The following is a 16,541-nucleotide window of genomic DNA, read 5'->3' on the forward strand; positions in this document are numbered from 1 at the left end:
AAAAATACTTCCATAAAATCAGTTTGTTTGTACTTTCCTTCTATGAATTCCCTGTACATATCCTGTGCCTAGTTTTCTCATTAGCATTGTAAACAAAGCATTATATCAATTTTGTTAACACTGTTACATATGTGGGGTGTATTGTGATTCAGCTTATCTTTTTACTTTTTCATGTCTTAATTTTGTTTCACTATTAAAATGTTAGTTTTCACACTAAAAATGTATCACTCATTTTACAATGACTTCTGAGTGTCCCATCTTTTTTTTGCGGGGGGGAAGGGGTACCTGGAATTGAACTCAGGACCTTGGGTCTGCCAGACAGGCACTGTGCCACTGAGCCATACCCTGGCCCACCCTTTTAAACGCCCTCCTCACCATTAGTATGTGGGTATTTTCACAATGTTCCTCCAAACATGCTTACCAATTCCATTTTAAAGTCCCATTGGTTTCCCTTTGAGATGTATTTCATACATGTTGTGAGTTAACAACTTTTAATTTTCTTCCAGATGCTGACTCAGGTAGAGGTGAAATCATCAGTATCAAAATACTCACCAAGGAATTAGTGCTAATGTTCTATAGCCTGAACAGGTAGCTAAACTTATAAAAATACATTTTACATTTCAAAATAATTAGAAGAGAAGAATGAACATTCCCAATATACACAGGAAAATGGAAAAGCAAATGCTAATCACACCGATTTTTATCATTGTAGATTATATAATACATGTTCCAAATTGCAATGCTGTACTCCATAAGTAAGTTCAAATGTCACATGTCAATTAAAAATGCTTTTGGTGCCACTTAATCATAGTAAACATTTGAGAAATATATCATTAGTTTAGTGAACAACACAGGGTGCGCTTACACAAACTAAGGTGACTTGGTAACATAGCTGCACGGTCATATATGAAGACTTTTGGAGACCCAAATATTGTTATGTGGCATATTCTGTACTAGGCTCGAGAACATTAATGGTAGTGGAAGATTCAACTTAAAATTCTCTCGCAAATGAACAGCAACTTAAAAGCCAACTGGGGCCTTCTTTTAATTAAAAATTTTAAAGTATAGGAATACTGATTTATTTTTCACATATGCCCAGAAGAAAATTATAATATCTTGGCCACTTAACTTTTAAAAATCATCTACTCCTTTTTATACAAAAGAAGCATGAGTTTCATTAAATAATTTCTTTAAAAATCTCAGATTTAATTTTTATTTGCTTGGCCATTTTTTATGACAAAATAGTGCTGAAGATTACATCAAATTTCAATTAGTTTAAGAAGGAAAGTTCTGGAACATACCCTTCTGCATCTATTTCAGAAAAGCTGGGAAGATCAATTTATCTTGACTTAATGTAATATTCAGTTGCTGTCACTAAAGTGATTTCATTTCCTGTCAATACACACTAATTGTTTAGCTTCCTGTATATACATAGGCAACTTATTTGACTTTACATTTTCTAAAGAATATCTACTTAGCTTCATTCATTTAAGAATATCATCATATCATCAGTAAGTCTACTAAAACTTCACTTATGAGGATGGATTTTTTCACCAATGGAATATTTTTTTCAAAGAAAGCCTCCTAAATCAAGAATAATATTATGAAGTCAGGGCAACTGTAACCATGTTTTAATATTATTTATATAATGAATATCAACATTTTGCTAGAAAATTATGATATCCTTCTAACAATTTAATCACAATTATTCATCTGTAAAGGTAGTTTTTAAAATTTCTTCATACATGTCATAAAAATGGAATATTTCTACCTGTTCTTTGACTGAGGCAAGGATGGCAGAGGTGGTTTCCGTTTCAGAGCCATCCCCGTTGGAGGTGTTTAAGCCGGGGCTCAGAGAGCTGGTCTTCTCGGAGGCTGACGGAGGCTGGTCTGGGACAGGCATAGCTCCTAAAATACAAGAGGACAGGCTCAATGCAACTGGATGTTACCATCACAGACAAACTACCAAACAACTCGAAGGAAAACACACTGGAAAGATGAGAGTTATGAACTGTGAAGACATGATAGGGCTTCTGTTCAGTTCTAGAAGTGGAAAAATGCAAAGGGAGAGAATATTTTCTCCTCATGTCATGCACAAGCACATCTGAGATAGCACACTCTCACCTCTGTGCATTCTCTTTGAGATAAATTGGGGAAACAATGAGAATGAAACTATGCACACAAGTAAAGAGATAAAGAAGTACTGGGTCCAAGAAACTGGTCCTCCTCCAATTTTGTATATCTTTTATGTAAATTTATTGTCTTGTCATCTCTGATTTAAAAGAAAATCTACTAGATATTCATTCATCTTTGTAAGGAAGTTATATGATGTCACAATCAATAGTTTATCAATAACTAATGAGATTTCTAAATTAATGTGTGAAGTTTAATTGGCACTGTAAAATATAGTAAAATAACTCGTCCACCCTGCAAATAGTTACTGAGTTCTTTCTCTGTGACAATCAGTAAAATCAAAACTAACAACAAAAAAAGTCTTAAAATTGTAAAGGCTCATTTTCCATTTACTTTGTCTTACTTTACCTAAAAAAAAAAGCAGAAACCTCAAATTGCATAATCTCCAGTGCATAAATGGACACATGTGTACAGCTGAGGAGCAAACTTCCCAAGTTGCTATGCTCTGTTGTAACATCTTTCTTACTCATAGGAGACTGCTGTGACCTGAATGTTCATGCAGGTCCAATTCATGCACAGTAATCTTACCACCTAGGCGTGAGGGTGTTAGGGAGTGGGGCCATCGGGTGGTGATTAGGTCACTGGGAGACAGTACTTATAACTGGGTTAATGTTCTCATGGAAGAGGTCCAGGAGTGACCTTCCATTTGTGAGAACACCACCAGAAGACACCTTTTATAAACCAGGAACCAGGTCTTCACAGGAATCTGTCACAGGACTTTGTCATATCTGACTTAAAAGAAAATCTACTAGATATTCCTCTTTGTAAGGATGTCATGATCAATAATTTACCAACAACTAGTGACATTTCTGAGACTAATGACATTAACACGAGAAGCCTAATCGGTACTGACAAATACAGTAAATAACCAGTCCACCCTACAAATATTTACCTTCTTCAAATATTTATGATCTTCACTAAACCTGGCAGCACCTTAACCTTGGACTTCCCAGCCTTCCGAACTATGATACGTTAGTCTGAGTGAATCAAGTCCTTTGCTACCTATGTCATCTAACAAAGATCATCAAGAGATTAAGCAACAGTTAACTGAGGGCAACTTTACTAAGGCATTATGGAACGCAATCTCAATAAAAACCTGAGAACAAAACAGAAAAAAGTTATTTTCATGCCTAAAACTGCTATTTTACAGGTCTACCTAGGAACCTCTATGAAGACTAAAAGACATTTCCTTTTTTATTATGTGAGCTTAGTGGGTTTTTAAACATGTGACAGAATTCTGAAAGAAGCTGCTACCCTATGTCAATAGTCATTTAGTTAAATAGTATCATTTAGAGGTAAGGATATGCAAACATAAGGAAGCTCAATTACACTATTTTACTTAAAATACATAAGAAAAAGCTGTCATTCAAGTTTTTCATTCAACATTCCAACTAACTTCTGATTTGTTTTTATTGTTTAAAGTAAGGTGTTTATATCACCACAGGGGTTTATAATAACACTGGGACAAATGAATCAGTTACCAACCGACTCCTTGAGTGTGTCTGAGAAAATAAGAGAACACAATTTAAGCAAAAAGTAAGGATTGAATTAAATATGATTTGCCAAAAATGTTCAGAGTATTGAGCGGATGGAAACTAACAGGATGCAAGACAGAGATTTATGGTGGTGGGCTTGGGAAGACCACGGTCAACTCCATTTATGCATTTTCCTTGCTTTCAAGTGTGGCTTGTCGTTTGATCAAAGCTCTTCAGTTGGGCAGAAAGCAGACACACAGGTCAACACATGCTGTCCCTGGTAGAATGGATGAGGCCTGTGATGTTATATTTAAGGGAAGTTTGAGAGTTGGAAGGGGCATGGGCAAAAAAAAAAGGAAAAGAGCAGCTGTGTGCACACAGTCAACCCCATCACTGAGGTCTACCAGAGCTCTTGCTTCTCTGTCCATACCCATCTCAGTGGCCTCTGGTGGGGACCCTTCCCAGGAGTACCTTCTTTGAGACTGGAGTATCACATACCTACACTATTATGCTAATGTTTGTTCTCTGAATTTCATTCAGTCCATATTAATTCAGGTTCAGGGCTAGTACAGTGTTATCATTCACCTACTTTGTGACGAAGAAATTGTCTAAGGTTTCAGAGTTATGAAGTAATATATGTGGGTCAGGAACTTAAGTTTTCTACTTCATTACTCCCCATTTTAGTGTTATTTGATGTGGCAGCCTATTTCCCATAACCTGTCTGGTCTCCTAAATGACAGTCTCCCAACTAACTTTTATAAAGTAGGCCTTCTAAAAGTATGACAGTGACCTGTCATAATAAAATACGGGCCTAAAGAGGAATAGAACCATAATTTCTCTTCAGGCACTTCACAAATGTGATAAAAAATGTGTAAGGAAGATTCAGGCCAGCTTATCTACCAATTCTCCACGTTCTCCTTTAGCAAGAACAGAAAAACAAGTGAAATCCCCAAGGCTTATCCCCTTAGAGGCACGGCCATCTAAGGCAATACTCAGGCCTGAATGCAAATGAGTTGGAATAATTTCCATGGTTTATAATTTTTTAAATCCAGATTTAATTGAACCACTGCTCATCACTGTGTCTGGGCAGCAGAGACGTCACCTTCCAGTTTCTTCTTAGCTAAGAACACAGAGAAAAGATGGAGGAAATGTGCCACAGACCTGCCACATCTGAGCCCTGCACTGCCTCAGGTTAATGTAAAAAGTTTTAAACCTCCAGACTTTGGGGTAATGTGGCCAAGTACATTTGTCTCAATAAGAGCTAAATCTCTAAAAAACTAGTATTTAATCTGAGCTAAGCCCAGGAAATCTGGAAAATGCAGAGGACTGAACAAACAAATCAAGGAAGAGCACTCATCAGTATTTTGCAACCCCCCGGTAAGTGTATTGCCTTTGACTGGGATTTGGGTAAATTTATTTTTTCTGATGTAATTTATTCTATATAATCATTTTACATAAAAAGAACTAATTTAATCCTCTAGAAAGAATTTTTTCAGCACTATCTCCTGAACAGTTACGGTCTCATATCAAGAGAAAGTACTCTATAATTTAATTGTATAATGAACACTTAGTATGCAATGGTCTGTATAGATCAACATTTGCCTACTTACTGGAAATTTTGATACCATTCTTTCATTTGACATTTTCAGTAGACAAATTCCTAGACGTATAATAAACAGAATGAGAATATATGCATTTTTCAGAGTTCTGATAGCCAAATTATCCTGCTGCAAAGTGGGTCCAACATATCTGCCCATCAGGACGTCAGGAGACTGTCATTTCCTCACTCTGCTATAACAGAGGCCTTTGCCATTCTTTCAGCTGTATTTCCTTATGCTTTGATCAATGTGATACACAAAAATGCCTCTGTGATTTTACTTTGTAAGTGTAGTGGACACCTGTAATAGATTTGTTCCTTTTATATAATGTTCTTCAAATAACCACACAATGTCTGTGCAAGACACCTTTTTATACATAATAGAATTGTAAACTGCAAATACCCAGGGGGTAGGGGTAGACAGACCCATTTTCCACATGAGGTAAAGAGACAGTAGTGACGGAAGATAGCCCTGGATATGTGGTGGGTCCATTCTAGCAGAATTTGACACTAACAGCTGCCATGTCTATAAAATAACAAAGCCCAGCTCCGTTGGGCCACGTTATACCATTCAGTGTCCACATGTGCATGAGCAGTGGTGCACAGTGACTCGTGTGCCCTCAGATTCACAAATGGAGTTCGGCACTAATTCTCAGTGTGACCTAGAGTTGGGGCCTCTGGGGAGGGAATAACATGAAACAGGTCATCAGGCAAGCAAAAGACACAGCCGAGATCTTTCTCCCTCTGCACACAGACCCAGAAAGCACCAGCCTCACCTGAGCAAAACCAGTCCTCATGGCACCTTGATTTGAGACTCCTAGTCATCAAAACCATGGGGAATTAATTTCTGTGGTTAAAACCTGCCAGTCTGTGGTCTTTTTTCAAAGCGACATCTTGAGCAGACTAATACAAGAGGGGTTTGATTATTTTCAGGTTTCTGTCCTAAATTCTTCTGCAGCCAGGGGAGGGTAGAGAAGTGTCTGGACGTGGCAGTGGCAGGATGGTGCTGTTTTCTACAGCTCTTTGTTGATACATTCATCAACAATGAGCTAAAAGTGTCAGAGAAGAGATATGCCCCACCCACCCCCTGCTTCAAATAAGCACATCTGGGTAAATCAAAGCTTACTAAAGGCTGTGTCCCACTGGTGTAAAATAAGCCTGGAGGAACAGTAATAACAAAAATAACCCTCCCACACAAACATCCATAATACTCACAAATGAAGTAATCAGAAATATAGAAAAGTTGGCTGGGGTGACAGTACTAGGAAAGGAAGGGAGCCCCACATGTAGAGCCTACTTTTTAATTTGAACTCCTACATACATATATAGTAAGAGTTTGTGATACCCAGAAGAATACTCTAAACTTTTCTTTCCCAAACACGGGGCACTATATTACGCATAAGAATCCTAAAATCCAATCTGCAGTGTAGAAGGCTAACCTCTCTTGCTTTCAGTTCAGTGACCATATTGGATGTCATATGTTATTGACACTTGCCATCCTGGAGAAAAAGCAACCTATTTTGCTTTAGTTTGAAACAGTGAAACTTGTTTCCCCTTTAGCCATTTCTGCCCAGCAACTGATGACTCTGGCTGTTGTCCACAAAATAATTGAAGCTCTTGGTGTCACATAACTATCCAATTAAGCGACCCACCTGACAATCTCATGTGACGGTTACCTGATCTGCACTTCTCCAATTCAGTAACAAGCTCCTGTGGGCATTATACGGTCTTGGCATCTCCTGAGCGCCACACCTGCTCTCTGTGACTCCTAATCTCTTACACTGTCAACTCAGCTCATGTTGTAAATCCCAGGAACATCCCACTCTGACATCAGAGACCTGCTTCTCCCCACACCCACCTGTAAAGTCTTCAAATCCCTCCCATGCTGAGGCACTCGACAGGTGTTTCATAAGTTAGACTTGCATTGTCCAGGATGGAAGTTTCTGGCCACCAGCGGTCACCCATAGTGTAACTAAGCATTAACACTAAATGTTAGCTCCTTAGTTGCACTATTCATATCTCAGGGGCTTAGTAGCACTCTAGGCATTGCCTCTTGTGTTTGGATGGGGAACAGTAGACGACTTCTGTTATTGTCCACAGTTCTACCGATAGTCCCTAGGTATAATCAACACCCAACTCTTTGATGGAATCTTTATCTGAAGCTTTAACCCCAGGCAGTGAAGGCTGTGAGAGGAGGTCAGATGATGAATACAATTTAAAGGTAGAACTTTCAGGGTTGCTGAGAGACTCCATGGGGTATGTGAGACAGAGAAGGCCACATGGTTCCAAGGAGTTGGTCTGGGCAACTGCCCATCAAGTAAGATGTTCAGATGGCCAGCAGAACAGATATCTGGTTGGGAAAGACTGTGACTATAAATTTCAACTCCACTCACTTTCTTCTATGTCAGTCAGCTTGTTGTCAAAAGATTTGAGATCTTATAAGGCAGTCAGGCAGTGTAAGTCACAGTTCAGGAGGTTCCAGTCCAAGTTGGACCTACTGTTTTCAGGCCTCTCTTGGGAGTGGCAGATGATAAAGGTGTTGGGACAAACTGCTCATCTCAGGAACCAGTAAGAAAAAGAGAAAGAGAATGATATCAGGATGCCACGGTTCCTGTCAAAGGCCCATCCTGGATGGCTTCCTTCTAGGATCCACCTCTAAATGTTCTACTACCTCCCAAGATAGCCACCCTGGGAACCCAGGCTTTAACATATGGCCACCTGCAGGGCCATATTATTATATGTTATAATAATTACAGTTCCAAAGTATATCGGAGAATAGTCTTATCTACACAGTGCACCCCTCAAACCCATCACCTGTGCCTCTTCTTGCTGATAATATCTGGACAGCTGAATGTGCTACCGAGAATCCATCATAATCTGATATGAATTGGCAAATATAAACAATGACTTCTAAATTTGTACTGTGAAGTCTTTCCACCCCCCTGTTTTCCTTTTCTTCAGGAAAATTCCATTTACCATCGACTTTACTGTTCTTAGAGACTTCTATAAATCTCATATCTCCTTTTTACCTTCAACTGAGGACTTCAATTCCAGAGCCTGTAACGATACTTCTCAGGACTCACTCACCAAACAAGTATACCTGTTGGGGACCACCAATTCACGATGGCTAGCTTTATGTGGTTCCCTAAAGGACAAGTGGAGGCTTGGGATTTTTGGTGTCACCCTCTTGAGATTTCCCATTACCTCATTAGGGGTGGGCCATCCTCTCCCACCTACTAAGACTATATCTTATAGTCTTATATCAAGAATACTAAGACTAAGACTAAGATTAAGACTAAGACTAAAGATGTTCCAGGGCAAGATCTTCATTAGCTTAAAATCACCACCACCCGCTGAGTCATCTGATAATCCCCTCCTCAATCAATAAAGGCCAAGGTTCTGGCCGCCTTGTGGCCTTCTGTTCCTCATGAACTGGTCATCCCAATTCCTGCTGTACTGCTACTTTGTCTCTTGCTCTTTCCATTCCCTCTCTCTCTCTCTCTCTCTCTCTCTCTCTCTCTCTCCCTCTCTCTCTTTCTTTCTTCCTTTACTTGTTTCTTTCCTTTCTTTTCTTTCTTTCCTTTTCTTCCATGTCTCTTCCTTCCTGTCTTTTCCTTCCTTCCTTCCTCCCTTCCTTCCTTTTTTCCTCCCTTCCTTCCTTCCTTCCTTCCTTCCTTCCTTCCTTCCTTCCTTCCTTCCTTCCTTCCTTCTTTCCTTCCTTCTTTCCTTCCTTTCTCCCTTTCTTTCCACCATGTGCAGTAAAACCTCGCAGGAGATTGGGGCTCACTACCAGGTTCTTCAATACACACTCTCTGTGGATACACCAAATCTTATTTCTTTGTCTCATTCAGTTAAAGGAAAGTATTTTCAGTTTGTAGCAGTTAATCTTAATTCTTGATTTGATTGGCTCAAGAAGTATGTAGGAGATTAGTAAGGCACATTTTTGAGTGGGTCTGGGTGGGTATTGTAGCTGAGACTTGGGGGTCTACATTTGGTCTCTGGCTGTCCCTCTCCGGCTTTGTTTCTGGGCTGGGCTTCTGGTCTTTCATAAATTAATCATTTTGCTCCTTCATACCCTTCTGTTATGATTTTCTGTCTTGAAGACAGCCAATGATGGACTAATCCTCTGAAAGCATAACCCAAATAAACCATTTCCTCTTTTAAATTGTCAATAGAATGTTTCCATTTTGTCCCTTAAAATATATATGTAAATATAAATAGTCTAATGTAACAAAATTTAATATTTTCTCTTTTATACTTTTTATTTTAAAGAGAATAAAAACAAAATAACAAGACAGACAAAAACAAAACAAAACAAAAACAATAAAAATTATATAGAGTTTCGAAACAAAATGATAGGAATTAACAGTGGTTATTGTATTACATATTGTTATCTTCAATGAAGTTGCTCAGATTATCAGATATAAGAATGTAAGATTAATCAAACCATTAAAGAAAATAAAAAATAATAAAAAGCCCTTAGAAATGATACAGAGCATCACTAAACAAGATGGTAGTAATTCACCAATGGCTGTTATATTGCATATTGTTGTCTTCAAATTGGCTGTTCAGATTACCAGAAATAAGCATGCAAAATTGGTCAAAAAATTTAAGCATTAACTGCTCCTTTCATTAAACCAATAGACATCAGCAGTATAATTATCCCAGCTGTGTATGTATATGTATGTATGTATATAAATTTCCTTTCTTTTTCTCCTTTCCATCATCCCAGCTGTTCCTTCCCTTTGAACAATTTCTTTCCCTTTCACAATATCTATCGTACTTTTGGGATTTTATTAAAACATTTTATCTGTATAATCTTCTACTCCACAAATAACATTTAAAAGACTGCATAACAATAACCATAAACCTATTTTTTGTAATATCAAGATGTGATGGGGGCTGGGGATTTAGCTCAGTGGCAAAGCGCCTGCCTGGCAAGTGCAAGGTCATGAGTTCGGTTCCTGGTACCGGAGAAAAACCAAAAAAAAAAAAAAAAAAAAAAACCAAAAAAAAAAAAACAACATGTTTTTTGATGTGATGAATGTATGGATTAGTACATGTGATGAATGTATGGATTAGTACAAAAAAAGACATGATCATAAATGTTGAATGCTTCCTGTGTAATCACTGTGACCACCCAAATTGCAATTTTGTATTTGGAACTAATATGTCACTACTAGGAGAAAGCATAGCACTACCCTCATTTAGGTGTGCTTTACAGACCAAAAAATATATTTACTCTTGCTTCTTACTTTTAAAAGAGAAATGTAAAATTACTGCTTGTCATAACATAAACCATGTATTAATTGATCATTGTCAAAGCTAAATACAATTAAGACAGAAATTCAATCTGTCTTGATTTATGTTCAGTTTCCCACACCTGGCTCAGTATCTGATATACAGCATCAAGCTAATAAATGTTTGTTGAGTTAATGTATGAACTATTAGAGTGAAATCAATAATAGTTGCTTACTAAAGAACATAACATAAGCAAAATATGCTTTGAATTGGGATCATTTTTCTGCATGGTATTTAAATGACTCATTTAAACACAAGAAAGGTGTTTTTCAGAAATATCAGGACTAGTCTAAGGCTTTTGATAATGATACACTTTGGGTGTTGAGATTCTAAGGTACAACCATCAATTAAGCAGACTTCTGGAACTTGATACTTGCAGCAAGCAATCTGCTAATGAAATCTGGCAAAATGTATGATGAGCACCATGCAAAGATACGAAGAAGGAACACTGACCTGTATTCAGGATCTGCAATTACAAGGGCTCCAGCAGGCAAATCCAAGAGGTGAGAAATGGCCAATTCTACCTGAGAAGCTGCGAGGGAGGTGTCAGACACTACCACAGAGTCAGAGACACTCCATTTGCTACAGCAGGGGATGCATTGGCGGGAGCATGGGGATCTGAGTGTTTATTATCTCACAGGTCAAACAGAGGGATGATTGCTTTACCTCTGTGGTCATAGAAGCAGGAACAATGAGAAGCTCAGCAGCTTGGCTGGTCTACAATCCCTTCTATGTCACTGCATGAACTATTAATCACTAAGGAGGATGGAAATAGCCTGAACACCACCAAAGACTGAAGGCCTCCCAGAATGAGTTTTCTTTGTGACATAAATTATGTGTGATGGAAAAGATGGAATGGCAGTGTTCACACTGAGATGCCCAGAAGCAGCCAGTTTCAGAAAGAATGAGGCCAGTGCAGAGCGGAGTTGGTCTTCCTGTGCTTATGCTCCCTGAAGATATCCCAGATGTTTTCCTTTTCGTACAACATGATCTTGGATATTTTCATCTAGTCTTTCAAACACTCTGTTAACAAGCTATCTTTTCAGGTATGTTATGTGTTATTGATAAAATGGAATTTCTGGGGCAAGTGGGTGCTACTCCTGAGCCTGATTCAGTGAAAATTAATAACTTGAGCCAGCAACAGAGGTGATCCAAGGCCAATGAATAGGGAAGACTGCAATGCAAAGAGATGTGATCAGTATTCCATCAGAATCTAAGGAGTGACAGGACAAGTCTGAAGAAAGGAGGTGCATGAATGCCTGTGAATGGAAAAGCAGAGTCACTAGCAGAAAGAAAAGGTCCAGAATTAAGAAATAAAATGAGATGAGATGAGATGACATGAGATGAGATGAACAGGACAGTGGGCAACTGGGCTGAGAAGCAGAGCACATAGGAGATGAGCTGCAAACCACTGGGAGGAAAGGGGAGGTTGGGGGAAGCCACAATTCACTGAAGATCCTTGAAGAGGAGTTTTTGTCAGTTTAGTGATAATCTTGAATTTGTTAATCATCTTCAATTTGACACTGTTAATTTGCTAGTCTGCATCTCACTGCTGTGACAAAATGCCTGACAATAGTAACTGCACGGAAAAGAGGTTTATCTTTGCTCACGGTTTCCGAGGTTTCGGTCCATGGTCAGCTGGCTGCATATTCTTAGGCCTGTGGTGAACAGACATGTTGTGACGTAACGGTGTGGTGCAAGAAAGCTGCTTCTATCATGGCAGCAGGAAACAGAAAGGAAAAGCCAGAGAAAGGAAGGTGCCAGGGACAAGATATGCTACCAAAGGCCCACCCCAGTGCCCTACTTTCTCCAAAGGGGCCCCACCTCCTGAAAGTCTAGTCAACTATGAGCTCAGAAGTGGATTAACCCACTGATGGAATTAGAATCCCATGATGAAACTACTTCCAAAAAGATGGCATTTGGTAGACATTTTGTTCCAAACCACAAAACTAATTTTAGAAAATAATCAATTTATGACACACAGTATATTACTTAAAATGATATCAGATATTTTCTATAGTGAGGATACAAATGATGGCATAAAAGGTGAGAGTTTTTAAGTAGTTCACACCCTCTATTTCCTGGCAAGGAATACTGTCTACACTTCTCTTCGGCAAGGCCATGCACATCTGAGAATAAATGTGGAGATTACGACTGAGGTGTTTCCTACAACTAAGACCTCACACTTGATGTTCAGATAGACAATTACCTAGTAAAAATGGCTTCATGAGAACCCCTACAACACATGAAATACAGGAATCTCAAACAACTGTATAACATGCCTGTCTTTCTGCACTACTGCCCCTTGCAATTAATTCTCCTCATTATTTATTCAGAGAGTTGACCTTCTCCATCAGCACTCTGACTATGACAGCTTTTCTTTCTAAACATAACTCAGTGGCAGTCATCATGTAGAACACAGGCTTGCAAAGTTTATTTCAGGTAGAAAATGTGTCTTAGATCATGACCCAGTGACACAAAATCACAACCTTTGTAACCAAATGCTATGAAAAGGGGTGCATTGCAACATATAATCCACTCTATTTTCAGTTCTATTTTATTTTATTAAATGTGCTAGTGGCTTCCCCTGAACTAGTGGAAGTAAAGCAGTTGGGAAGTGATGCATAATAAAGGCTGATGTCTGAGCAGCTTTGCATGATGCAGGAGGCCATTCACATCTGGGTCATGCTTAATTTTCCACTCTGATGTCCTTTCACTCTACACTTCCCCATACCTTCCTGTAAGAAATACAAGTTTCGTACAGTTCCCAGGGCATCTTACTGAACTGCATTTTGCACACACAATATTCCCTCTTGCACATCCTCATCATCCTCAAGGCTGCCTGACTGGTTACACTTCCCTCTTCTTTCTCCTGCCTAGTCTCATTCACACACTACTCCTTCACTTCAGCCCTCCCAAACACTCCAGACAATACGAATCTCTTCCTCCTCTCTCCCTCACACCTGGATGGTAGGAACTTTCCTCAGGTACTGCACTTACCACTATGAACTGTAATGACCTTACCTCTACTGGACTGTTAAAGAACCTTTTAATGGTTTTTCAATTTGAACCTTTCTTGATATGAATGTAGTCCTCCTTTCCTTTAAGCTATTTGGGATAGATTTTTCAGTCACTTGCAATGAAAAGTGTTATTCCTTCAAAGACAGATTGATGAAACCACTATATTTTCTGCTTCCTAATTAAGTCATGAATTTGTGGACCTCAGAAACTCTCTTATTCATGTTTATACCTCAGTGCCTAGAATAGTACCTGGAAAAATGAGTTGGCATCATTAATACTAACTGAATAGGTCAAAATTAAAGGAGCTGTGTGATTCACTGTCAGCCCTATTTTAAAATGTCTGGGAATTTTACACTTATAGCACTGTACACAAATGTCCTATGAGTCTTTCCAGGTGTATAAAGTAGGAACATTCCAATTAATAAGTTTGGGAAATATATATATATATACATTGCATTAAAGTAGGCAAACTGTAAATTTCTGTCAATCACACGTGTGTCTACAGTTAAAGTGGAAATATCTGGATAAAATTAATGACTCTGATAAGACAAATTTTGAAGGTGCCTACTTACTGAAAGTTAGGTAATGACTCATTTCAGAAATCAATAACCATCCTAGTTTTCCCAGACAACACCTACATGTTTCAATAGCCAGATTGATGGGTTTACTAAACTTTCAGGACACTTCTCATGCTGGGAAATGAAGTCTAGCGTTCTGGGATACAAACCCACCATGGTAGCAGTAGTGGGACAGAAATTAAAATCGACATAGTACTTTATGACTCTCCCTGTGTGTGAGGGGAAGTTCTAATGCATTCTGTAGTAAAAGGGCTCAGCATAGGCTGAATGGTCTTTAGCTGAAACTTCAGAAAAGCTCTCCACATAGTGCTCTTCGAATAGCAAATGTCAATAAAAGTGCTTCACTGTCAAATATCTCAGGACAGATATTCACATAGCCGCTCCACACAGAAGCCATCACATATGCAAATCTGTGCAAGATACTAAACAGCACCTGCATTTGTAAACGATAAACAACTTTTCAAACACTGTCCCTGATAGTATTTCAAACAAATATGTAGTTTTCCATTTTATATTAGTGTACTCAATCATAGCATTACATGCTGGAATATGGTACGAAAAAATCATGCTTTATAGCCAGTCCACAACAATGTAACCACCGTGAATTACCAACCACGACTGTCACAATCTATTAAACAGGAAGTCCCACATTGCCAGCCACACACTGGCCTGCAACATGTTCTTACTGCATAGAACTTGGAAGTGTCCTCTCAAATTATGGCAGTTTGCCTTTCACAGCGATTGCAAATATGTATCTGACACTTCACAGTTTCTTAAGGTACTGAAGCCCAACCACTTTCCCCTCCAAGAATGGCTAGCCACAGGAAGGCAAGGACAAAATCTGACCCTGTAAATAAATAGCTGCAGTCACCCAATATGTTCCACTCATCACAGCAAAGAAATTGTAAATCAGAGTTTTCATTTAATTGTACAACATACAGCTTCAACTACAGTCATACAACTTTGGTTGCTCTTACTGGTTTGGAAAATTTTCAAACAAATTCTGCTTCTGACCTTAGAAGAAAAATTAAAAGATGAAACTAGGCATAATCACTTTTGATAGCTTCTAAAGATATTTACTTACAGACACTACTTTTTGAAATTTTAAATGATATAATTTTCCTATTATAAAATGATTTCACTAACAAAGTAAGTTCTTTTTAGAGTATCAAATCTAAAGTGAATGTGTCAATGAGGTTGTATTGTACTTGCAAAGGCAACACAAAATCATAATTTAAAGGCTCAATAAGTCTGGGATAAGATCAATAAATGAAACAGATTAAGAATTGGATATTAGAAAAGGTGATAACCAATCCTTCATTCTATTTTTGCAAGATTTTAAAATTCATTTTGCACTAATCAAAGTATGTCTCCTGCCAAGCCCAAATAATATTGTTTATTATCAAATTACTTTTTTCTCAAAATAACACTCTCAATTATCGTCAATTTTTTCAACTGACTCCTAATGAAAACCTATTACTTCACCTGCTTATACATTTTACCTGCCTAGAAGTTACAACCATCTCTGTTTGGCGTGCTTTGGGAGAGTGTTATGACTTTACATTATTTACATTACGTCCACATGTTGATTCTTTGATAATAGTCTCTTCAGAAAATGAAGCTTAATTATTATTTCACCTTGTGTGTGGGTTAGAAATAATGCATCATAAAACAAGATGGATGATACTATGTCATAATAGGCATTGTGATTTCCGAAGCTGATCCCTCTTAGATCATTTTCTCTAGGGATTTCAGCTGCCCTGTTGAAAGGAATTCCCAAGTAGCCCTTGGACAAACTCCACACAAAGGTTTCATACCTATAGGTCACAGCTACGTGCTGTGTAGCTGAAACTTAAGAGTGTGTGTTAAGTTTAAATTAAAACAGAATTAGTTCAGTAAAAACACACATTGCTATAAATGAGCTTCATTATTCCTCTTTGCTTTCAACACACTTAACCCATGGTTCTTGCCACTTTCTGAAGCATTACTGGAGGTCCTCTCATGTCTTTAGATATGATACCCTGAAGTAATTCAAAAACATTTACCACATTATAAACACATGCTCATTTTTACCTTGGGCAAGAGCCAGAATTACATGGTTCCATATCCAGTGATTAAGAGGGACGAGCACACATGCTAATGTTTTAGTAAGCCTAAATTTCCATTTGGTGGAACTGGACAGCAGCAATGGCTGATAGTTTGATCACACCTGCTAAAGTCACTCATGAAAGAGGACTTCCAGAACTGCTTCAGAAAGTGGCAAGGATGATGGGGCAAGTGTGTCTGAAATGAACGGGAATATTTTCAGATGGATTCATGGTAATAAATTCTTTTTAATTTCAGTATTCCTCACATATTTTGATCACCTCTTGTATG

The 16,541-nt window shown here is 38.3% G+C and overlaps 1 protein-coding gene across 1 annotated transcript in view; it reads right to left on the bottom strand.

Moving 5' to 3' along the window:
- LOC106148683 (catenin delta-2-like) overlaps window positions 1-15,756 on the bottom strand; it is a gene marked incomplete at its 3' end in the record, with an annotated part of 357,080 nt that extends 341,324 nt beyond the window's left edge. Inside the window, 2 exon segments of the mRNA XM_013515023.1 lie at window positions 1,772-1,908; window positions 15,668-15,756. Coding sequence (XP_013370477.1) covers window positions 1,772-1,903 — 132 coding nt within the window.
- Window positions 15,757-16,541: the final 785 nt, after the last annotated feature.

Source organism: Chinchilla lanigera, unplaced genomic scaffold, assembly GCF_000276665.1.
Source record: "Chinchilla lanigera isolate Chin_1 unplaced genomic scaffold, ChiLan1.0 scaffold00025, whole genome shotgun sequence".
NCBI classification, from domain to species: Eukaryota; Metazoa; Chordata; class Mammalia; order Rodentia; family Chinchillidae; genus Chinchilla; species Chinchilla lanigera.